Below are 24,462 nucleotides of genomic sequence, written 5' to 3' on the forward strand. Positions count from 1 at the left end.
AGTATTCTTCTCGGCAAAAGCCCATAAGTGAGATGTTCCGTTCAGAGCCATCGTATCTGAGAAGAGCACGTGGCAGCACCTGGTGTCCAAATATTTGCAGAAACACCTTTCCTCGTTGACTTTATCAGACCCCCTAAGGATACTTAACTCTGAAGCTCTTGTTAATTCCTCAAAGAACACAACCCAAGAAAATGTGTTGGCTTCAGCATGGACGTCAAGGATTTATATTATAGCCTCCCCTATGACTGCCTTCTTAAGTGTGTTTAAACGTGCATTACTGAACACAATAATGAAAGTGACTTCATTGACGCCTCAGGTGTAAGTGTTGGAAGTTTTCTCGAACTTCTGAGGTTCTACCTAGAGTCCACCATAGGCTGGAAGGACAAGCTCTATACGCAGAAGGCTGGAGTATGCATTGGGTCGAGTGTTGCACCGGTCTTGAGTGACATCTTCTTAATGTACGTGGACAGACACCCGAAGGATAACTTGGATGGCCTACATCATTCCACCTTCAGGTATGTGGACGACTTTTTAATATTCAGAAACCGTGAAGGATTCAATCAACGAATGAGGGACATTATGGATGTTTTTACGGAGTGTGGATCAGGGCTGGAATTTACTGATGAAGAACCAGTTGACGATCGGTTACAGTATTTAGATTTATTGATTCAATTCGGAGAGGATCATGTTTGTTGAGAATGCAACCTGAGATCGGTGAAGCCCTTGCTAAGCACCAATTCGGGGCATTCCAAATTAGTGAAGAATGGGATGATCAAAGCATGCTTATTAAATGCGTTGAAGAAATCGTGTTACCACGGCATGGGCAAGAGTTTTGAAAGACAAGTGACAAGAATTGCAGTGGCCGGTTATCGGGAGTCAGTTATTAATGAGGCCGATTGCCGGGTACTGAGGAGCCTTAAAAGAATGCACAGACTGAAATCCCTGCCCAGCATGGGTGAGAAGAAGAGGAAGGTTGCGGTGATACCGTATGTGCACAGAATTTCACATGGCCTCAAAAATGTAGGCAAGAGGTATGGTGTTGACGTCGAATTGACCGCCCCGCTCAAGATGAAGAGGATTTGTCCGGCTATTCAAAGAGAAAGAGAATCGAAGAAGCAAGAATGTGGGGTGAAACATAGAGACCCATTTGTTGGATGCAAGACAGGTGTTGTGTACAGGCTTCCACTCTCTTGTGGAGCCTGTTATATAGGACAAACAGAACACTGTATTAACAAGTGACTACTGGAACACCGGAACAACTTGGAAAGTGGCAAGGACAAAACATTTCTGGTCTCACATTGCCATTCATGTGAAACAATGAAGAAGGAGAAGAAGTGCAGTCCTAAGTTTGACCAGGTTGGGATTTTGTATCGCCACAAAGAAAAGATGACGAGAGAGATAGTGGAATCGTATTTTATTTCAACGGACAATAAGTGTGTCAGCAAGACGTCTCTTGCTCTTTCAAGCAAAGAGATGTCTTTTTAGAGTGACTTTTTGTGCAGCAGGTGAACCCAGGTGTTGTTTCATGTGATTGTTTCATTTTCTTCATGTTTGTTTTTATCTGGGCCTTGGAGTAAAGGGCTTAGGCATAGTTGTGAGTCAGCGCTTGTACTGTGGCTTTCTTTTTATCTTGTCCTTTGTCTTCGTGTCCGCGCTGTTTAAATTAATAATGAATAAGTACCAACTCGCCCAACAAAGTATCTTGATGAAGCTTCTTGCTGGTGAAGCAATGTTTCTATGTCAATAATTGCTGCTGTCGTCTCCTGCCTAGACATTATGACGCAGTGCAAGAGTGCAGAGTATGACACCAATATTTTTGGAACCAAATTTTTTCAGCAATGCTTACTCCCTCTTTAAATGGATGCCTTTGCACCAAGGCAAATGATGCTTCTTCATGACGATGGGTTTTGCACTCACAACAAACTAGTAAAAATTGTAAGCAAGGAGCAAAGAAGGACTATGTTTGCTGTGCCCTTCAAAGAAGTGCAGCAGGCAGCTGCAAGGATAGCAGCCTCATTTTCAGTACCATTAACAGGCAACAACCAAATAATTCAGCACAACACAGGAGAACATATCATGAAAAAAGTGATAAAACGACTACCCTGCAGGCTTTACCTCTCAAGTGAAAATAACAGTGATAGCAACGATACTTGAAGACCTGCGCATCAAATAACCCACCGTCTAACGTGATGCAATCCAGGTTCGATGTGCGTGCGATTTGAGTGGCAACTTCCAGGTTACGGCAGATAAGTGTCTTGCCATAAATGTACTTCATAGCACTCTCAAATTTCGGATCAAAGTTGAGTTTGCTGATCATGGGAATGGCATCCTAAAAAAAGACAACATTCACAATATAAAAACTCGCAGCAAATCTGGATTATTCAACCAACATCTAACAAGATTTCACCCAAAACAAAAAGAAAGAGCCTTTTTTTGACAAAATTTGCAGGTACTGCTTCCACATGCAGTCAAATCTTGCTTAACGACCAGGTAAAGCGCATAAAATTTCATCATGAATGCATGCAAGAGCACTTTTGCCACTGAAGGAACAGCAGCTCAGGCAACCCTTACTAAAAAAACAAAATTTTAGAAGGCACTTGCAGCAATCCCAGAGGCCGCAAAAAACTCAGTACACTAGTCGAATTGCCTGCACGCAACGGCAGCTGGCCAAAGCGCCAGTATGTATCAAAGCGGTGATTGAGAGACAACGTTTTCACTGGAGGCCTGCCATCCTAGCTGGAACCACTTGGCACAGATATTCACTTCATCACATAGACCCCCTAAAGCGGCATTCACACGAGCGCAGGAATCCCGCTCCAAGCGAGGGTGACTGTGCTGACGCCTCGCCTTCGAGAGGCTGCTGGACGTTGCAGCTTCCGGTTTTTCGCCACCGGCCGCTGTCTCCGGGCTGGGGGACATCTCAACCGGCTGGTACAAATACTCCCCGACTCCCCGATAGACCCCGAGAGGGAAAAAGATGCGCGCTGCGGGGTGCAAGCAGATAAGATCTACCCCACCCGGGCCTTTTGTATACGACCCTTCTTGGGTAGGCCCCTTCCATTTCAGACGGGTTTGTTTATTTCATTTTGCATGCTTTTTTTTCACTGAACTGTTTCCCTGACTGGCAAAGAAACATTAGCAGGTCAGAAACAGCGGTCTTGTGTACTTTTCCGTGCCCGTCCTGCTGCGTGCGGCTTGAAACAGTCGACGTCTCTCTTCGGCGACTCTTCGTCCGTGTGAATGTGAGAGTTCGGGAGCGAGGGCGAGTTCGCCCAGCCCGTGACGTCGTGCACCTACATACATCCTCGTCGGAATCGCCCGTGTGAATACCGCTTTAGGAGGGGAAAAGGCCGCTTGGAACATAAATGCAATGAAAACGCAGTCTCAATCAGCTTTTCCAGTGATTTAAGGCATGCAATAATTTTTCTAGACATTTTCACTTCTTTGTGTGTGAAAGCAATAGAAAACACTGATCAGAAAACTATTACAGTAGAAGCTCGGTGATACGAATCTCATGGGATTGCAAAAAAATTCGTATCATCCGAACATTTGTATCATCAAAACAGAAGAAAATAAGTATGCAGAAGCACAGGAAAGACAGTCGCGCATATCTGTTTATGTTCGAGAAGATTTATTACGGTCACGCAGTCACAGCTCGCTACTCGCGGCACACGCAGCGCGACAAGCGATTGCGACATCGGCGACGCGCGGGTCATGGGCCTCCGCAGACCAGATATGGGCATCTTCACGAGGGTGAACTCACTCTAGGACTGACTCAATAACGCAGACAGCTGAGGTTAAATGAAATCCAATTCCGTGTAGTCATGGTATGTCCTTGGATCGCTAGCTGGCAGGTTAAAATTATGACAGCACTGCTTTTTGTGCACCTAATTCTGCTTAACCATTTCTATGGAAGGAAAGAGGCCTCCTCTCTTCCGCAGATTCTCAGTGTTGTTGTGCAAGCAGCTGTTCGCTCCTCGTGTGAGCGAGATGCCTGCTTTCAGATAGCGTCCTGTCCCTCTTTCTGCCTTGTGCCAAACACACGCATACACCATGTGTGTGTTGCTAAACAAACTAAAAACGAAGTAACGAAAACAACGAAACTCGTACTAGGCCGGGAAGATGTTCCATTCGGCGGGCTACAGGCGACAGATAAAGCACAAAGCAAGCACGTGTGCGTTGGGCTTTGCCCCCTGTCGTAATGCGCCGACGACAAACTATACTCCCTTCACAGTGACGGCAGCTATCAACAGGAAAGCTGTTTGAAAAAAAAAAAAAAAAAGAAAAAAAAAAAAAACTCTTCTGCGGGGCGGGCAGACCACGCACACTGGTCCATGGCTGGGCTCAAGCAGCGGCTGTGGCTGGTCTTATCAGATCTCCCTGAGGCGGCGGGTGGAGACATGGGTGCATGTGGCAGCAGTGCTCTCAGAAGGGTACACACGAGTCCACCACCGTTCGCTCCTTTCCCGCTCTCTCTGCCCAAAGGGTCTTCCTTCAGTTCAATCCCCCCCCCCCCCCCCGCAAAAAAAAAACAGCGAATGGCAGGAATGGCTGGGGAAGCCCTTCAGTTTGTGTCGCTGTGTGCTTTCGATCAGACCACTCAGGTTGCTGATGCTTATGTTAAAAACAACACTTTGCTGCGCTGTTGCAAATTATACATGCTCAAGGACGTCTGTGTATAAAGTGCTCGAATAAGTTTCCATTGCAGCAGTGCCCTCGGATATTTTCGGCAAATGCGCGGTCCAAGTGAAAAGTTTGTTCATGCAGGTTCGAGGTGAGTTTCATTCTTTTGCGGCTCTTTCCTTCTCAGTGTGGGCAATCCGGTTCTCGGCTTTTGTATATGAGGGTACGTATTGTCCGGAATGAAGAAGATCAGCTAGGAGGTGTGGGCTTAAGCGAACTGATACAGAGTGCCGATTCCGGCAAAATGGCGCGTATGTGTTGCTTTTCTGTCCCCGTTCTAAGTGCTGCTTTTTTTCATAAGCGAATCTATAGATTTAAGCACACAATCCAGGAAGCATAATCAAACCTTACGCACGAAATGCTGGCCTGTTCACTTTGCACGTCGTACTGGTTAGACGCTGTCTCGTGCTGTTCTCGTATAACTTAAAAAAAAATTAAAAAAAAAAAAGTTTAGGCACTACTGAGGCGGCGTTCGCGAAAATCAGAAGCGCAACAGAGTCTTTCACTTTGCTTTTTCTGTTTGTTCCTGGAGAAAGTCGGGATCCGATCGGGGCACATCCTTGGTGCCACCTGCGGCGCCGCGTCCAAGCAACAGCATTTTTACGCGACATATCCCAAATTACACCTGTCGCGCACGGCCCCAGACTTGCATGTTATATGTCCCCCATCCCACCCCCCTCGGCGAAGCGAATAAGGGTCAGGACCCACTGACCACCTCAAAATTTATGCTTCAGTGTGATAGCGTTTTCCTGCTACTTGAATTACATCGTTCTGTTGCCAATATGCCGCATATGCCTCATGCTTTCTCCGTCTGCGACTGGCTAGAAGTTCGTAACTCCTCCTGCCTGATGCGGTTTAGAGTATTTCGTCTATCTCCTTCAAATATCGAGTGTGAAATGGTGCACAGGTATGCTCGGTAAAATATGCCAGTTGTTATTTCCCTTATTCCTCAAGTTTCGCCTTTGATTGACATGCCTAGGGCACTGTCCAAATGGTTCTTTGCACTTTTCACAGCCCCTGGCTTTCTCGCGCAGTGCATATCTCATTCTCAGCAGCTGTCGGAACAAGTACCAGATGGCTCTTGCCAGTGATTCGCAGGATGAACACAGCCATGAAATTTATTTAAGTCCACTATTAGCTCTGAGAAATTCGGATTGCTAAATGATCAACTCGGCTTGACACCACCGAAAACAGACGCAGAGAAGAATAGTTTGCGCCTACTTCGACTCAGTATAATGTTGACATAGATTGAAAACAATGAAAGAGCTAGAATATTAAAACTGCTGAACATGAGGTTGAGGGTGAGTGAGGACCAGCAATATTTTTTAGGTGAGGGTGAGGGAAGGTCAGGAAAATTTTTAAAGTAAGGATGAGGGTGAAGGAGGACCACCGATTGGAAAATGAGGGCGAGGGAGGAAAGGCCAAAATGAGGGCATTTGCCCATTTCTGCCGCAGACTTCTCGTGGTGCGTACAGCACGATAAGAGATGGCGACGTGACCGCCGAGCGGTGCCGTAGACTGCTCGCGATGCGTACAGCGTGACTAGCGGTTGCAAAGTCTACGATGTGCGGCCCGTGCGACCCCGTCGCTGACTACTATTCACGGCCGCATGCCACTGCAAACCTTTCGCAGCGCGAAAAACGATGATGCTGGCAATGAACGGTCCGCCCGCCTCCGCATACTTCTCGCGGCGTGTACAGCATGACTGGAGATGACGATATGCGGGCCGCGCGGCGCCACAAACTGCTTGTGGAGCCAGCGATGTCCGGTCTGTGCGCACCCGCCGCGTACGCCGCTGCCAGCTACGGCGGTTTGCGACATCTGCGGTATGTGGGCCACGCGCCTCTGAAAGCTTTTCGCCGCGTGTGCCCAACAAAAAATCCCGACGTCGGGAAGGTACGGACCCCGTGTCACCGCAAACTGCTCGTGATGCGTACATAGAGCGTGGCTGGCGATCGCGGAGTCAACAATATGCGGGCAGTGCGTAGTGCTCAAATTGTGGTCGCAGTTCGCACGTTCGTATCATCCATAGTGGCGCGGGAGACTGTTCAGACAATTCCGAAATTTTCCACATTGTACACAATGCACTCTGGCCAGGGAATTTCGCGAATTCGAATCATCCCGAAATTCGAATCGACCGGATTCGTATCGCCGAGATTTCACTGTATTAACATGGGGCCAGATAGTACACAGTACAAGGAATCCAATATAGAAAATACTTTTTGATTAGATCCAATATTATTTTAAAACTTGTTCAAGTTTAAATTAAAATTTGAAGTTTAAATTAGAAGGCACAAAAAAATTTGCAACCACAAATAGAAAAATCAGTTCTACTTCAATCACACAGCAGCACATTGTAATAAAGATTATTCCTTTACCTCTTCTAGATGCCAACATATCGTCTTTGTAAGCCAACAAACAGTTTAATATTTGTTTTCAGAAATCAAAAAAAAAAGAGATGAGATTTATTCAGCGTGTCTGCACCATATAAAATGAAATGAAGAGAGTGAATAAAGTAATATGTAGTAGATATGCTGAAGACTGCCGAAATGCCATTTTCGAAAAACTGACTTTTTTCACATTTTCTGGGCTTTCAAAAGCCCTCGTGCCTCAAGAAAAACGTTAAGGAACCAGATCTGTTTTTCTTATCAAAAATTTGTCTTGATAAAAATGCCCCTCAAAATAGTTAAGTGACAATCACCCATGTATCAATATTAAGTTTTTCCATTCCCCTTCCAGTTGAGTACATTTGAAAACTCCTTGTAACAAATGTGCCTCAGCAGTTGACTCTGATAATAACAAACTCGCTACATCCACTCTCTCTTAACTAGTCCTGAGTTACTGAAAATTTTGCAGAACGGTGTAAAAGTTTGACGACTATGAAGCACGAAACAGCATGAGAGGAACGTCTAAGATCGCAGCTGTTCGCAGTGCAAACAGGCAAAGGAGTTCACCTAGATCATTTGCTGTTGGTGATAGAGTGTTTGTGCGTTCAGTGTGTGGGGAACAGGTGAAGTGGCATCCAGGCAGGGTTGTGGATGTGAAACCAGCAATGACATACCTTGTGGTTGTAGACGGACAGACGCGATTTGTGCATGCTGATCATTTGCGACGTTCTTCTGTGAAGCCTGCTGTTGTGAACTGAAGTGATACAGATTTGCCCCTTGCAAGTGACTTGCTCGAAAGTGAACGCTCTCCTACAGCTGCCTCGAACCGGCCAGTGTTGGATCAGAGTGATTGTTGTCCACTTGCAAGTCATGCTCAAAGTGCATCAACGTCGGAAGAAACCAATGCTGGGTTACCTGTGCTACCAAGGCGCAGCGCTCGTGACAAGCGGAAGCTGGATCGTCTGACGTATGATAGATTTTGATTTTGTTGGAGGGGAAGTGTTATATCAGCTCAACGCTTATCAAGCTTGCTGCCGTCTTACTACTGTGTGCCGCTATCTGATGTACGCAGTCATGGTTCGCGTGTGCGACTGTAGCGCTAGCCAATAGCATGCCTCGGTTGCACCCAGGCTTCTTTTATAAACCGAAGCCACTGAATCCTTGTTGTCTGTATGTTCGTGTTGCTGTCCGAATAAAGTCTTGCCTTCTCGGCGTCTCGGAATAACAGCAGCGAACTACCAGAGTTTATGCAATGCGCTGATGACGCACCACCATGACAAATGCACCAGTCTCCACTGCGTTTGCAACGCAGCAAAAGCAGTGAAAAATAATAGGGCAAAGAAAAAAAATATTAACATCAACGCCACACAGTTGCTCAAGAAATGTCTGCATGATAGTCATTGCGTAGTGGGGACAGTGGTGGCGGGCAGACCGAGAGTGAAAACAAACATAGCCCCCACGTATGAGGTGACTGGGGCTAGGTGCAACAGCGGAAATCGAGAATCGTACTGCGAGCATACCGGACGCAATTCGCCAGACACTAAAGGTTAGCTCCCTTCCCCGGAACACGGACCCCAACTTGCATGTGGCCTGTAGAGCAGCCCGGGCGAAGTATGTACAACAAAATTTAGCTACAAGATCCACAACGGTATATACGGACGTGGCTCCGTATACAGGAAGCTCACATAACAGCGCAGTGGCGGTAGCTATGGATTCCAACCTAAAGGAACTAGCTAGCGCCTCAGTCAGGGATTGCACGGTAACCAAAGGGGAGGAGCTGGCCCTTGCTCTAGCGGTGGTAGCCGGGTATCGAAGCAACACGTCCCTTACCATTCATACAGATTTGAGAGAAGCGTGCCGTAACTACATGAACGGCCGCATAGGTCGCGCTGCGCTCAGGCTCCTCCAAAGCGCGACCCCATCAAAAGTCAAACACAACATCTACTGGGTGCCAGGACACACCGACATAGCGGGGAACGAATGCGCCGATGAGGTAGCTCGAGGGTACACGAGCCGAGCTCCCTCCCAATCGGACGATCTACCCGAGCGAGTCGGCCCTACGTACTCAGACATTCTGAACTACTATAAGGGGGTACAGATCCACTATCCGCCGCCTCATCGGGATCTAAAACAACAAGAGGCAGTGTACTGGCGAAGACTGCAGACAGGAACATTCCCTAACCTGCATATCCTAAGCAAAATTTACCCGTCACAATATCGGAACACCTGCCCATGGTGTGGTAGCAAACCTTCGTTATACCACATCACGTGGCAATGTAGAAATAACGATAGCTTTCGTAAAGATCCGAGTGTGGAACAGTGGGAGAGCCGGCTCTCCAGCGGCGATTTGGATTGCCAACTAGGTCTGATACAGCACGCCCAGCGAGCAGCGAAGCCCTAGAATAGGGGCACCGACGCTGTGAGAAGACGGATGATGGACCTCTTCTGCTACTAGCACAAGACCTTCCTAGAGAAATTAACGTATTTCCTATCCTATCCCCGCCTCTCATTGGCGGACTCCCTAGGCGCCACTGACGCTGCGGAGTCCATGCTCACCTCCATCGCCTCTGGTGAAGGCATGGAGGCAGGAGATTTTTCATGAGGAACCAAGTCCCTCTCAGATGTCTTTGGTGTCCCGGACGTCTGGGAGAAAGTGACCTCCGGGATTGCAAAGACTGGTGCAGCCGGTGGCTGCCTAGTGAGGAGCCGTGGTGGGAGCACGTCAGCAGCATTGCACTGCGTACCCACCGTTACTAGACGCGGCCTGGTCCCTCTGCGGTCTGCGTCAGCATAGGGAGTGGAGGAAAGCATTCTGTGCTTTTTTCGCGTCTCTCCGTATGTTATCTTCTCAGTTACCTTTACATTGATTATTTCCTTTGCGGCCTGAAAGGCCGCACAGGACCGTGAGTATGCAGGGTGGGTGCCCTCACAGTTCGCACATTTGTAGTCAGTTGCACTGCATTTATCGGTTGCATGGTCATGTGCGCTGCATTTTGCACATGTAAGGCGTCCTCAACATGTCTGGCTACCATGCCCGTACCGCTGACACTTGAAGCACCTGCGCGGGCTTGGTATGTACGGGCTAACTTTGCATCGGATGAATTCCACATTGATAAATTCAGGAAGTGTGCTCCGGTTGAAGGTGAGAACAATATGTTTCGTTTTTATTTCTTCATTGTTTCGCCTGATTGTTATTCTTCGTACTGCTGTTACACCTTGGTTCTGTAGGCTCTCAAGGAGATCTGATTCTGTTTCGTTTAGGAGGTCTCGCTCAGAAACCACTCCCTGGCAGCTGTTAAGACTGCGGTGGGGTGATACTTGAACATCAAGGTGAGCAAATGTTTTTGTTGTGAGGAGGTTGTCAGACTGACTTTTGTCTGATACCTTTATTAGCAGGTCACCAGATCCTAGTTTTTGTTTCGCTTCGAAGCCGCGGCGGCCGACGCTTTGGAACATGATCAACGCTGTCGTAAGTCGTCTACTTATGAAACTGCCTTATAGTGAATCCTATCCTGCCATAGTAAAATAATTATAGGATCAACTCTGCCCACGCATTAATCGCAGAGCTAGTACGAGCAGATCGGATCAGCCGAAATGCACCAGCGACAGCTGGCTTGAGCAGAAACTAGCTTGTATCACGGCGCTCTTACCAGCAATTTGCTGCTGGTCAGCGATCCTCACGAGGGCTTCATATTTGATATTCGGCTCAGTATTCCAGACGCCAACGAATTTTGGCACGCTTTATTTCGGACATCGGTGCTAACGATCCGCCGTGTCGTTCGCGAACGGTATGCGGGAGGAGGGGCCACAGCGGCGGTGTTTACGGCGGTCGAGGAGGTGCTGCCATCGTGTAGTGCTTGACCGTGCTGTTGACGCCTCGTCGGACGACACTCCGGTACTCCTGAAACCACGTTATATAAATAAGATATTTGTAAATGCAGCTTCGTTCTGCCGATCCCTGCGTCGCTTCGGTTGTTGTACTTAATGGGCAATGGCCACCTAACCGATAAGTGCGGCGAACTGTGTAACAGCCCGCACAGAGTTCGAGCAGCGCACGAGCAGATGACTTTCGCAGCTACCGGAAGTGTGTCCGTGACGTCATAGCTGCAGTGGCCGCAGCGAATGGCAGCTTCTAGCAAGCCTTGCCAGTCAACTCACCCGTGATGTCACGGTTTAAGGAAATAGTTCCATGCGACACCGCCAAGTGACATTCTCTCTGCCCGCGAATTTCAAAAAACGCTGTCTTTAAAAAATTAATAATAAATCGCTGGCTTTGTTTCAAGGAGTTATACTTTGCGTTAATGCTCAAAAGGATGTGTTCTACACACTGAACACGTTTATCAATGGCTTCTTGGAGGCCGTTTCCGTGGACCTTTAAGGAATGCGCCAGAACAGCGAAGGAAATTAAGGTGGGGGTCCCACTCCGGCAGCATGAATGTGCCATTTTAGGCAATGTTTGCGCGAGCATTCTGCGCGTCCTTTTTCGAACATCACAATGTACGCATCATTCGAAAGCTTAATATACGCTCTTTCAAATGATGCACGCTGCTTTAAAGTGATAGCGTTATCAACTGCATTAGAGGTGGTATTGCAGATGACAAATTCGGTAGCGTCGTTGGTATACTCTGCTTCGGATAGTTTTTCTGAAGAGACTACTGCACTTAGAACAGTTTCCTTTGGCCTACATATAGGATGGGTATTTATATTGTGTTAAATGCAATATAGCTGTTTTAATTTAATCAGTATTTGATTGGCAGCCTTTTAAACATGGCAAAATTTAGCTATTTTGGCTAGTTTGGGCACGAATATCTACTCTTTATTAAGGTGCACAGCAGCGAAATTTTTACCACTTCGGGCGCACATTATACTAGTGCAGTGTGCGAAGTTTCATTTCAATTTATTTGCTAGTTCGTTTTTTATTGCCTTTACAATTTGAAGGTTTCTGTAATACCGCCTCACATCGCAAAGCTTGACCAGAAAAACCGTTCACTCCACAGCCTAGGAATTATGCGCGGCAAAACTATAGTAGTTCTTGGGCCATATGCTCGTAAATTGCACTTTATACAATTAGCAAGGTTACACTGATCCCTCAAATATAATGTATTTTTCCTACACGACATTCAATCGAGAAGGTCGCCATACTCAACAATGTGAGCCTTGTTTGAGTCGACCTCCCTTGGATATTGTATCAACGTAAAATAATGCCGAAGTAAGTAGCACGAACCATAATGGTAATTAGTGTTTGCACCTGTAATCGCTCATTAAAGGTTTTTTTTACTTTCAGCGCCATCTAGGTAAAAGCAGCAAAACTGAGTTCATTCAATTGCCAGTAGGGGAGCGCATGACTACGCTCCTTCAAACTATTGAAGCCAGTCATCTCTCCGTGGTATAACTACTTTTGTGCTGTGAAGCCAAGGTAGGTGAAGCGCTTTGCTTGTTCGTTTGTGAGGTGAGTGTCAGTGTGAGGTGCGGTGAGTATCGTCGCCTGGCTTGAATCACAACGGCAGTGTTACTGCAACGCCATGGGTGGGAGTTGCGACGACCGGCTTTCAGAGCATCGAGGAAGCAACGGGCGAACCTCACAAAAGTGAATAAACCTTCGTCAGCTGCGCGCTTGAGTCGTAGGTGGTAAGTGTTCTTTTGCATTCTTCGTCTCATTTGCGGTCTTAGTTGTTATCTTCATGCACGTACCGTAATTACTCGCGTAGTTTACTCGCATAATGAATCCACTTTTGTCTTGAGATTTACACACTAGATTTTATTACCAGAGTTTCGCTCCGTCCGTAGCGTAGACCGCGGCAGCTCATTGATAACATCACACCGTATTTGGACTAGAGCCCCTCCGGGTGCAGCGCGCTCGGCTGTGCCAACACCACCTAGACTGGCTGTGCGCCGTGTGTGCCTAAAAAGCCGGCGAGCGCTCGGGGTTCGGCGAGGTGAAATGCAATGGAGGAAGCAGAACCTCGAGCCCCTCAAGCGGTTTTTCGAGCTTGAGATAGAGAGCGTAAATGCCCAACCTCTATCAAACAAACCATATTTAACGCGCTGTAACCGTCATGTCGCCCCAATTGGTTATCGCCGTCGACCAAATCATCACAACATTTTTACTCGCAGAAATGTTGATCGGAAGTTTTACTCTCACATATTGAAGGTCCCCTCAATTTATGTCAAACTTTTCTGTAACAAAACTGGATTCATTACGTGAGTAAAACCTTAATTATGGCTAGTTTTGTGCTTCAAAAAAATATACTTCGAGTCTCAAACGTCGAGACAAATTTTTCATATTCATTACATAACTGGCATGAGAAGTGCACTTGTCAATGCAGAGTTTGTTCCTTACTCAGTGAAAATAAATTTCTTCTCATTTGCTGGAAGAATGCAGAAACAAAATCTGATATCCAAGAGAAGTTATGCTTCTCAGCATCTGATGTTTTCTTTTTTATTCCGACAGCACTTGGCAGTTGTACATGAGGCCTCTCTTTCACTTGCCTATTTTTGTTTTCACCCCCATCTTTTCATGCATAACCATTCACTGTGAACCTTACCTTAGTTGTGGCCACTGTATTTCATCTGCCTTGGAAATACTCTAACAACACTATTTGCATGTTTTTTTGCATCCAGGCATGCTTGATTTGCTTGTAATATGTCAGCGTATAATACTTGTCTGTGATATCAATATTACAGTGGTAGATATGACTTGAGTAGTCAATGACCAAATTTTTGGACGTCCGAATTTTCGGACATGCCCGATATTCCGGACGTCTTTGCGGCACCGCCACGAGCGCTATAGAATCGATGTATAAGGGCATCTGAAATTTCGGACACCCCAGCTCTTTTCTTCAGGGTTTTCGAATTTTCTCAGTCTGCGCAAGAGGGTGAGCGAGCCAGCACCACGAACATGCAGGTGCATTCCCCTTTTGCGATGCCTGCCGTGACGCCGGCGTTGGCATCGCGGCGTGTGGAAAGTGCTCTGGAGTCCCCGCTTTATTTACAGCTGTTACGAGGGTTTAGTTACAGAGGGAATGTGAGGATTGGCAGACATGTTTGTCAGTTCTTCGATTTTCCGTACCGTTTCCTCGGGTTGTTTTTTTTTTTTTTTCACCAATGATAAACAAAATAGCCCGCCTTCACACATTCGTGGGGACAATGTTTGCAAATAGTGTGAGTTCGCCAGTACTAGTCTAAATGAAGCGATCCACCCCCCCTTCTCTCGCCCTGCTTCCCCCATCTTCACTGGAATCGCTGAGATGAACCAACAAGTATCTTACTGTACGATCCCCAGGCATGTAAAAATAAAATTTCGGGACTGGTAAATTTCAGGTTATGAAATCATTGTCAAGAAACCCATGTACTAGTTGCAAAGCGGCGCATATATTTGGATAACTGCTCGTGATGTCTCACTTTTCTGGTCGTCTTATTGTTCAGAATATATATTTCAGCAAAATCATGTGGCGCTCACGCTCTCAAGTGCTGCTAGTATGGCAGTCCGCTTTCTCAACGTACCTTATAGCTAATGGTTGACCATAAGCGAACAAACAAATGTTGCAACAAGAGCGCAGACTGACTTGAAACTACAGCTCGCGGTAGTTATTATAGCTGGATTACCATTACCAATGTACGCTTACTGCCAGCGCTGGTGCATTCGCCTCCAGCCCTCCTGCTCATGTTGCTATATTCAGCACAAGGAGCTCAATCTAAAACATAAAAACAAAAATGGGAGGGCGAGGGGGCTTTAGCTTACCGTCAACGCATATAGCGTCGTGTTTCAATGTTTAGACGGGTACAGTAGCACAAACAGACAGGGGCATAAGGCCGGGGACGAACTCAGCGCTGGTTTTCAAGTCAAAAAAAAAAAAGGGGGGTGGGGGGGGGTTTGTACAATCTTTGCTATGTGACTCAGCCCTTTGTCTTCCAATAAAGTTGTCAGCGTTGTTCGCATCTATCTGTGCCGCCGTACCTGTCTAAATGGACTACCAACCAATCCAACAAAAGGCCGCTCTAAGCTTTTGGAAATGCCCCCCCCCTACCAGGGAAAAGAGAAAGCGCTCAGTGCATTATGAAAAGGAAAGTATGCACACCCACATATTTCAGCACGCATATTTTTTTTTCTATTTTTATTACAACAGAAAAATTGCCGACGATTACATTACTTCCTAGTGCGAAATTTGTGCGCAGCTTATTAGCTGTTTCAGATTTCTATAGATTGAGGCAAATATTTAGATTGAGACATGTTTGTACAGTTACAGACAAGTTTATTTTGTTTTGTTTTTTCACACATATTCCTTCACAAGACACTCTAACAAGTTCTTGACTGTCATAAAGGAAGCTTTCTGGATCGGGAGTTCGCGGAAGGCAGCGTATGGACCCATAGGAGCGTTGCGCGGCGAAGAGATAGCAGCGACTGACTGATGCCGCTGACCCGCTAGCGAGTCAAGTCAACGTGACTCTACATTTCGGCTTGGGATGCATGCACCGTGATCTACTTACGCCGGAGAACACCGTCGACGCCACAAAAGAAAAAGGGGGGGGGGGGGGGGGGGGTGTAGATGCAGCGGCGAACGGCGGCAGGAGCACGCGCTGCCCCGGCTGCGGAGCTGGTTACGAGGGGCAACGCAAATAGTGACGACGACGCGAAACGCAGGAACGGGTGCCAAAGAGCTGTGCTCTAAAAAAAAAGCTGTTCAGCACGCCAAATGGCCAAATCAAGGCAGCGCGAGAAAGTGACGCCTTGCATTATTCTTTTGTTAGACATACAATGACAGAAATGAATCCTTTGGCTCCAAAGAATGCCTCAGTGGCAGCCAGTTATGCAGTTTACCATGGTTATCGCGAGTGATTGCCGTTCTAGCTATGCTTGTCATGAAAGCAGGTAGTGCTGATAGTGAATAAATAAATAAGTAAATAAATATATAGAAAGTACACTGGATTCGCATGCAGCAAAGATGTACGTCTAACCAATGAAGAGGACAGAGGAGATTCAAAGGGGAAGGAGCGGTCTAACGCGCTTGCGAAACTAACCCACTTCTACTGGCGACGTTGCCTCATAACTGCCTGCTACCCACACCCTCCGCCTCATTTCCCCAAAAAGTTTGCCTGAATGTATTGCGGCAGCTCTGTGGTGCTTACCCTCTTGGCAGGTATTTCACACCCCTTTCGCAATGCCGACTCTCTTCTCTAAGGTAAAATGAAATTGGCCATCACCCTTTTCTCAGCTCTCACTAAGTTACCAACACCAATTTCTATGGTTAGAAAAGTCCGAACTAAAAAAAAAACGAAAAAAGACAATGATGGCTCTTGATTGAAACCGACTTTATTGCAACTGTATTATATTGCAATAGCATTTGATAAAAGTAGTTCTGCGCCAGAGATCTCCCAAGAATATTGCGACTCCTACTATAATTGCTATTACTTCCAAAGTGAATACAGCTAAAAAGATGGGTATCAAAGGAAAGACGATACAGGTGTCAGTTTCAGCCAGAGTTCATGACGAAACTACCAAAGATGTATACTTCGTCTCACAAAATGTTTGTGGTACTGCGAAAGGCCGGGGCGCCATGGACCAAGCGCACTCGGACACTTGTGCATGAGCGAGGCGAACTCGTTTTCCTTTTTTTGTGTGTGTGTATTTTGTACATAATGCACAAAGCTCCCCTGTACTTTCTTGCTATCGCTCCCCTCTGCACTTCCCCTCGCTATCCTCTCCCCATCATTTTGCTTTCCCGCCGGCTGCAGCTCGGGTGCTTCAGATTTTAGATAGCAGCTGACGCGGCCGGCAGTACTCTTTTCCTTCCTTTTGTTTGAATAACCACTACCCCAACCACCTATAAAAGGCAACTGTGCTCCCACTGTCGCCCTTGCCGATTCGAGGGGCGCGTCGGAGCACAATTATCTATTACAGTGCGCATTTGAATGGACCAGAGAGCCCCTGCCTTTCGCAGTAATGTAAACATTTTGTGAGTCAAAGTATAGTATACATGGGCCACATAAATATTTTCCATGATATCGAACCTTTCCATTTTTGGTATCCACTTGAGCTATCATGAAATTATGTCGACGATGTATCATCAATTCGCTCAAGCTTCCAATCTATCAAGAACAATGAACAATAAAATGATGTGACGATCGACATACTTTTCATTTACGTTACACACATTCGGTCATGGCCGAATCGAGCGGCAGCGGTGCCCATCGCTGCTGCCGCTCAAGGCAAGCTAGCCCCCCGCAGTCCTGCTATCCGCTGTAGTCAAGCTAGGAACAGGTGAACGCTTCCCCCAACGCAGGCGGGGATAAGAATGGGGCTTTGAAAACCCACCTCCAAGTTCCAACAAAAGAAAGCTTCTTAGAAAGCCAAGGCTGGGTGGCTCGGCCACTGGGGGCAAGACCGGTAGGCACTTTCTCAGTGGTGAATCAGTGGCGTAGCCTGGTGGCAGAATTTGACCTAATACCAAGTTTGCCGCCGTGGTACCCCCGCCTTAAAAAGCGGCAACAAGGGTTTTTCTGTTGCAGCTACGCTGATGTTGCCGATCACAAGTTTCGGCAGTGCAGTACTGCTTTACGAAGTAAAATGGGAAAGTAGGCAGCGTGGACAAGTCCATTGTCCCTTCTCCCATCATTTTTTTGCTCGGAATGCGAGCAAGAAAATGATGGAAGAAGGGACAATCAACTTGTCCTCATGCGAGCAAATAGCCCAAAAACACAGCGCAAAACAGACGCAGCTAGTGCAACGGCAGCGTAGCCGACTCACTCAACTCTTCAACATGTGGCGCCGTGTTGCGCGGTTCGCTGAAGGTACGATAGATGGCGGCAATTTTGTATTAGGTCTATTCGACAACTGGCATGGGGTGGCGGCGTGCGGAGCGTGTACGCAGCAATATTTGATACAAATACTTTTGTTGTTTGTTTTTTGCTTGCATTATACGCGGATGATAGCTTATTCCCCCCGTTTTTGCAATCCCAAAATTACACCTCGTATTATATGTGGGTCCATATTATATGTGGGTTTTTAGAGTACATATTTGCCCATTTTTTAATACATTGTCATGTTGAAAACTCCTGTGTATAGCACAGAGGAAAATCCACCGCAAAGCAGCCGCAGTGACACCACTGAAGTAAGTTATACTCCAGCCATGTGAAGCGTTTACTGCTTATTTTTCAGTTGTGTGATGGCACTCTCTGCATCAGATACGACACACTGGTAAGGTAACACAGCATAAATTCTGCCCTCTTCTGAAAACGAGGATGCACCACAATTAAAGAGGGAGGCTTCAACAGGTCAAATGCATGCAACGCTCCATGGGACTCACGTTGCTGTTGGGGTAGTCGACATCTTTGTACATAAGCCTGTTGAGGGGCATAAAGGTGACCTCGCCTGGGAGCTGCTGACGGTTCATCTCTTGAAGTATCTTGGTGCCGATGCGATCACTTTCCACTATATGGTAAAACAACCTGGGCAGAAAAATCTGTGACTGTGCAATATGACAACACTATGACACACATTCCAGAGCAAAGAAATACGTGCATATTGCCTAATTCACATTTCCTTCGCTGGCTAAAAATTCAGGTATATAATATGGATCCCTCAAAGTTTGAAACCACTCAGGCACAGCACACAATAGTCAAATCCGGACTAAACTCGAAAGGGATTGCAAAATAGTTAGATACATTGATAATTTGATGGAAGTAGGGTTCCTTATCAATACATTAATGAGAGGGTGGCAGGGGTAGAAGCAGGCTTCAGAATTTTGGAGCAGCTTTGGGAGCAGTAATAAAGCCATTTTGGAGCAGCTTTGGTGCAATGCAACCAGAATTTTGGAGCAATTGAATTATGTTTTGGAGCAGGCTTCTAAGGTCAAACGCCTCTGATGGTCGCAGTTTTCTCTTTCTGAAATACAAACCTCCAATCTGACTCCTTTTTATGCAAGTTCAATGCCTTTCCAACTCATCTCTGACAGGACAAATGGTCAACAAACTTGGAACAGACTAGCAGCAAAAGGAATGTTTCCTGGTGCACTTCATAACTGAACACCGAGTGTGACCTAAAGCATTTGCCTATTTTGACTTGACAGATTCAAATGTCGATGTCAACCACTTCGAAGTGCTCAAGCAGCGCCCCTAATTTGGAGCTCAGATTAATGAGCACGACATTTCTGCTCTATCTTGTGCACATCCATTTTGATCTTATTCATGTGCTGATAAGTTCCCGAGCCTTCAGGAAAGAAAGACAGCAGTGAAGGGTGGCTTTTTCATCCTTCAGCATTTTCTACTTCACTGTCTCCTGCCATCATTCTTCTTCATCATTCTTTACTTGAGCAATGCTGGGGCTCATTTTTAACATCTTGGCATAGGCCCTGTATGGCTTTCCAACACTCTTGAGAAGGTTCCTAGTGACTGGCAACTTGGCGTACCAACCCATAAAAATTCAAGTATGGTTTTGTCTTCCGTAGGCCTCACAAGCTTGTCATTGACAAAGAGGCTCAATGGCGAAGTCTTGTTTTCACACCAGAATCATTAGAACAACTCATGCAGTTATTGCAGTCGTATAAGTTTCCTAATTGGCTCACTGTAGTTTGCGCTATCTGCTTCGCTTGCTGCTGTTGCTTCTCTCTCCACCGGCAATTCAAAAGGCTGGAAGGAGGTGCTATATCACGTGCACAGTGCATTTTTTTTTTTTTTTTCAGTTATCTTCAATCACCGGTGGCTCATACTAAATTTACTTACGAGCAAATACATGCATCACGCTTCCTTCCCTTATGAAAATTTCATTTGTATTAAGCCCAGTGCAAATTACCTTTGCCACTGGTGCAATGACATTGTACCAGTGTTCTGCTAAATTTGATGGCAGAAAATCAAAACAGCCAGCTTGGAGCAGTTTTGGAGCAATATTGCATTTTGGAGCAGGATGGAGCAGGGAAAGCAGTTTGGAGCAGAATGGAGCAAATGGAGCAGCACTTCCACCCCTGGGGTGGTAGGCATCGTAATTAATCTTAATAAGCGGTACAGACTGAAGGTTGTACAGGCCTATGCACCTACATTTAGTCATGATGACCAGGAAGTCGAAAGCTACTACGATGATGTAGAACTGGCAATAGGAAAAGTGAAGACGCAGTATACTGTGCTAATGGGTGGCTTCAAAGGTAGGGAAAAAGCAGGCAGGAGACCAGGCAGTGGGTGACTATGGCATTGGTTCTAAGAATAGCAGGAAGGAGTTACTAGCTGCAGGGCTGGGTAAGATACTTCGAAAAAGTATCCTCGATATCGATACTCGACACCCTGAAAAATTGTATTTCAGATACCCGGTACTGTATCGTCGATACTTCGATACATCACTGAAATTCTAACATAATAAAGGTGGTAATACGATTAGCATTGTCGACCATAAACCCTGACTGCTCATTGGAGGGTCAAATTCCAAAGTTAAAACTCAGCTACAGTCCAGCCCACTTACAACAGCCGCAGATATAACGAACGCTCGCTTAGTACCAACGAGGGCGGTACTACCGTCAAAATATATTGGGGCAATGGCACAGTGTCTCACATAGAACGAATTGCTGTGGCATCAACACTCGGTTAGAGCAAACGCAAAGCTGTCGGGCCCCTGTAGTTGACCAAGCCGGCGGTGTATGGCGCAGTTTCGCTCGACTGCAAACCCGCGGCAGGCGAATTTTGCGCACTTTGTGTTCCCCTGACACGACGCGAACACAGAGCGCACAAAGCGTCCCCCGGCGCTCCTTTGCGGGTAAAATAAAGTAAAAAAAAAGAAAGCGCACATTGAAAAAGGAAAACGAGAAAGCGCGCGCGCGCGGTGACGAAAGAGAAATTGGCGCCGCCCGCGTCGCTGTGATGCATCCACGTGATCTGCGTCGGCCAATCCGGAAAGTCAGGCGCCTGCTCTACCGGCTCAAACCGGTTCTCCATTTGTTGCTCCGTTGCCACCCCGCGCTGAAGGCATTGCGCCGTCGATTCTTTCTGTGCGATGGCACTGCGTTGACATCGTTGCCGTATCCGTGCCTTTCCCAGATCGGGAAGTTGAAGGCTGCCTCAACGCGCGAGCCCAAGGGCTTGACTTGCGCCTGGTGCGATGGAGGACTGTACGCCGACCTCTTCAGGTGCTAAAAGGAAAGCTGTCGACATCGCAACGAAGATGGCCATTGTTAATGAACTTGCTCAAGGTGCAAAAAACTGCGAACTGGTCAAGAAATACGGACTGTCGAAATCGACCATTTCAACCATTGCTAAGGGCAAGGAAAAGATTCTTGGCGCTACTCTGAATGCCGACCCGACGACTAGAAAGTGCCTTCGGAAGGCGACCTACGCGGACGTTGAGGACGCACTGCTGAAGTGGTTCGCTGACGCCCGGTCTCGCAACGTTCCGATCAGTGGACCGCTGATGCTCTCCAAGGCTAAAGACTTCGCCTTCCTTTTGGACTTTCCCGATTTCAGCCCAGGCAATGGATAGCTGCACCGGTTTAAGGCTCGCCACGGAATTGTTTTCAAGGCGGTCGTCGGCGAGGCCGCGTCTGTGAACAACGAGGACGTCGATGCGTGGCTTTCCGACAACCTCCCAACAATCACGAGCTATGCTCCACGGGACGTTTACAATGCCGACGTGACTGCGTTGTTTTATCAGATGTTGCCATCAAAAACGCATGCCTTGAAAGGCGACAAGTATGCAGGAGGGAAGAACAGCAAGTTGCGCATAACCGTTCTTCTGTGTGTCAATATGAACGGCAGTGACCGGCGGCTGCCTTTTGTCATTGGCAAGTCACGTAAGCCACGATGCTTTGGAAGCTACGTGCCCGTACGCTACAGGAACAATACAAAAGCCTGGATGAGTCGTGACTTATTTGCCGAGTGGCTTGTCGAGTTCGACCGCGACATGGCACGAAAAAACAGGAAGGTCCTGCTCGTGCTGGATAACTGTGCGGCGCACCATGTGCAGCTTTCCTTGAGTGCGGTGACAGTGCTCTTCTTGCTTCCCAGTGCAACCTGCAAAATTCAGCCGCTGGATATGGGCATCATTCATGCGTTCAAGGTGTGCTACCGGCGGCGCGTCATCAAACGCTTGTTGATCACGATTGATGCAGCCATGCCAGTTCACATCAGCTTGCTTGCCGCCGTGGAGATGTTGAAAGCGGCGTGGATGGAACTCACCGCGGAGTGCATAGCATATTGCTTCCGCAAGGCGGGTTTTATGGGCCCAGGCACCGAGGACGCCATAGATCACCCACCGGAAGGCCGGTCGCACGAGGACTTGTGGCAACGCGTCGTTGACACGCAGCTGGCCGGACCTGACGTTGCCTGGGACAATTTCGTTTCTGCTGATGACGACGCCGACATTGCGGAGCCATGCACTGTCAAAGCTATTGTGCGTGAAGTGCGAGCCCTTCCTGACTGCCCAGAGACCGATGAGGACGATGACGAGGATGCTGCTCTACCGCCGGTTGCTGTGAACGCTTCAAGCGCGATCGGTTACATCGCGTCGCTTAAGGAACTCGTGTGCAGCAGAGGCCTTGGCAATGAACATATTACCGCGCTGGAAACATTAGAAACGGCAGTGATGCGATCAGCTTTGAAGAAGCAGACATGCATCACGGACTTTTTTCAAAAATAAAGTTAACTTTTGTCTCGCTTGCTCTTTTGCCCGTATTATAGGTGGTCCACTTACTACGAACTTTGGATACAACGAACAAATGCCACGTGACGATCAAGTTCGTAATAAGTGGGCTGGACTGTACTTTGGTCATCTGATGAGAAGAGAGGAGTCTCTGGAGAAAGAATTGATGTTGGGAGAGGTTGAGGGTCACCGGAAAAGGGGTAGGCAGCGAACGCGATGGTTAGATGGCATCCTAGAGGCGCTGCAGATGAAGTTATGTGATGTTAGCAAGACAGTGAGAGACCGGAAAGCGTGGCGTGGTATGGTCCATAGGGTCACGAAGAGTCGGACACGACTGAACGACTTAACTGAACTGAATATGATTAGCGGCATTTGTTTATCTTTCCTTTTAGGAGCAATGCACCAACTAGCCCAGCAATTAGTTTTATTTAACAAATACGCCAGCCCGGAGTTATTGTTTGGGCAGCTGTCCTTGTCAGAACTTCACATTGAATTGAAGCCATGGTAACAGTTAAGGAGGGAGCCGGGTCTTGAAGACGGAAAAATCGTGAAAAAACCGATTTTTCAATTTTGTTATATTTGGATTCCTCATGACTTGCTGCATCTATTACTGAAAATTCATCGCCAAAAGACGCGCTTTTAATTTAATATGCGGCATTAAAGGGCCAAAGTGACGAGAAATATGCGCGAGCAATGCGCGAAAATCTTCTGTTTTCCAGCGTCCATAACTTCGAAACTAGTTGCCGAATCGCTGCCATCTTGGGCTCATTCGAAAGAGGCTCCTTTTGACTTGCTTTCCCGCCAAGTCAAGCCAGTCCAAGCTGCCCAGCAAGCAAAATACAAGTCAAAAGCTGAACGGAGTATAGAGCTACGTTATTGGTTCTTAAGTGTCACGTGATAAATTCTCTGCATGTGATTCGAGCACAGCCACCAAGATGGCGCCATCTTGTCAAAACATCGATCGCTGCTATGCCTCACAAATTTCATACTGTGCACAAGTTTGGCAAAAGCGAAAGAAATGCGCCCAAAAGCGTCGCAAACTGCCGGTGTCATCAGTGGTAACCTCTGCGGACCCGCCTGGAACGCCGGAGTGCTCCACGTCAGCCGAAGGCGACACGGTAGGCGAGACTGCCACTGTCTTGACAGTTGCCGATCCGCCGGTTTCCGTAGGTGAAAACTTTCAATCAGAGCGCAACAAATGTGCCGAAAACTGGCGCAAACTGCCGCCGTCACCTGCGGTAATCACTGTGGACACGCCTGGAACGCCGGAATGCTCGACGCCAGCCGAACGCGACTCGGGAAGTGAGACGGCCGCTGCCGTGAGAGTTGCCGATGCGACGGTTTCTGTCAGTGAAAACCTTCAACCGGAGCGCAGTAGAATTGACACGCACTTTTTAACAAGTGAAGAATGTGACATTTTGATGACGCGAGCCGCAGAAGCAACTACACAGCTGGCATCTGTTTCGGCGACGGCACGGAAAACTGAGCTTCTTGCGGCGATGCCTAGTGCGCCGAGCTCGTTATCGACGGCATACACATTTGTAGATCTCCGTGCAGTGAACAGTTTGCTCGAGTGCGCTGCCTGCAGGGTGTGTCGTGGGACAGTAAAAATAACGAATGATGAGCGGGAGTACGGATTGGCTGCAAAACTAAAAATGGCGAACGATGTACGGAATGGAGCTCTCCTCGGGTCGCAACGAAGTCGGCATCAAACTGCAAGCCATTTGAAATTAATTTACTTGCGGCACGTGCTGTTCAAAGCACAGGGCTGGGGCAGGC

The 24,462-nt window shown here is 47.3% G+C and overlaps 1 protein-coding gene across 1 annotated transcript in view; it reads right to left on the reverse strand.

Annotated features, from left to right (window-relative positions):
• Nucleotides 1-24,462, reverse strand: part of SMC3 (structural maintenance of chromosomes 3) — a 295,374-nt gene that overhangs the window by 114,136 nt on the left and 156,776 nt on the right. The window contains exons 16-17 of the mRNA XM_084591644.1: nt 18,374-18,515; nt 2,179-2,329 (exon numbers count right to left, since the gene is read on the reverse strand). Coding sequence (XP_084447770.1) covers nt 2,179-2,329; nt 18,374-18,515 — 293 coding nt within the window. The remainder of the gene's footprint in view (nt 1-2,178; nt 2,330-18,373; nt 18,516-24,462) is intronic.

The sequence above is a fragment of the Amblyomma maculatum genome, chromosome 1 (genome assembly GCF_055883805.1).
Source record: "Amblyomma maculatum isolate TAMU_Amacu chromosome 1, ASM5588380v1, whole genome shotgun sequence".
NCBI classification, from domain to species: Eukaryota; Metazoa; Arthropoda; class Arachnida; order Ixodida; family Ixodidae; genus Amblyomma; species Amblyomma maculatum.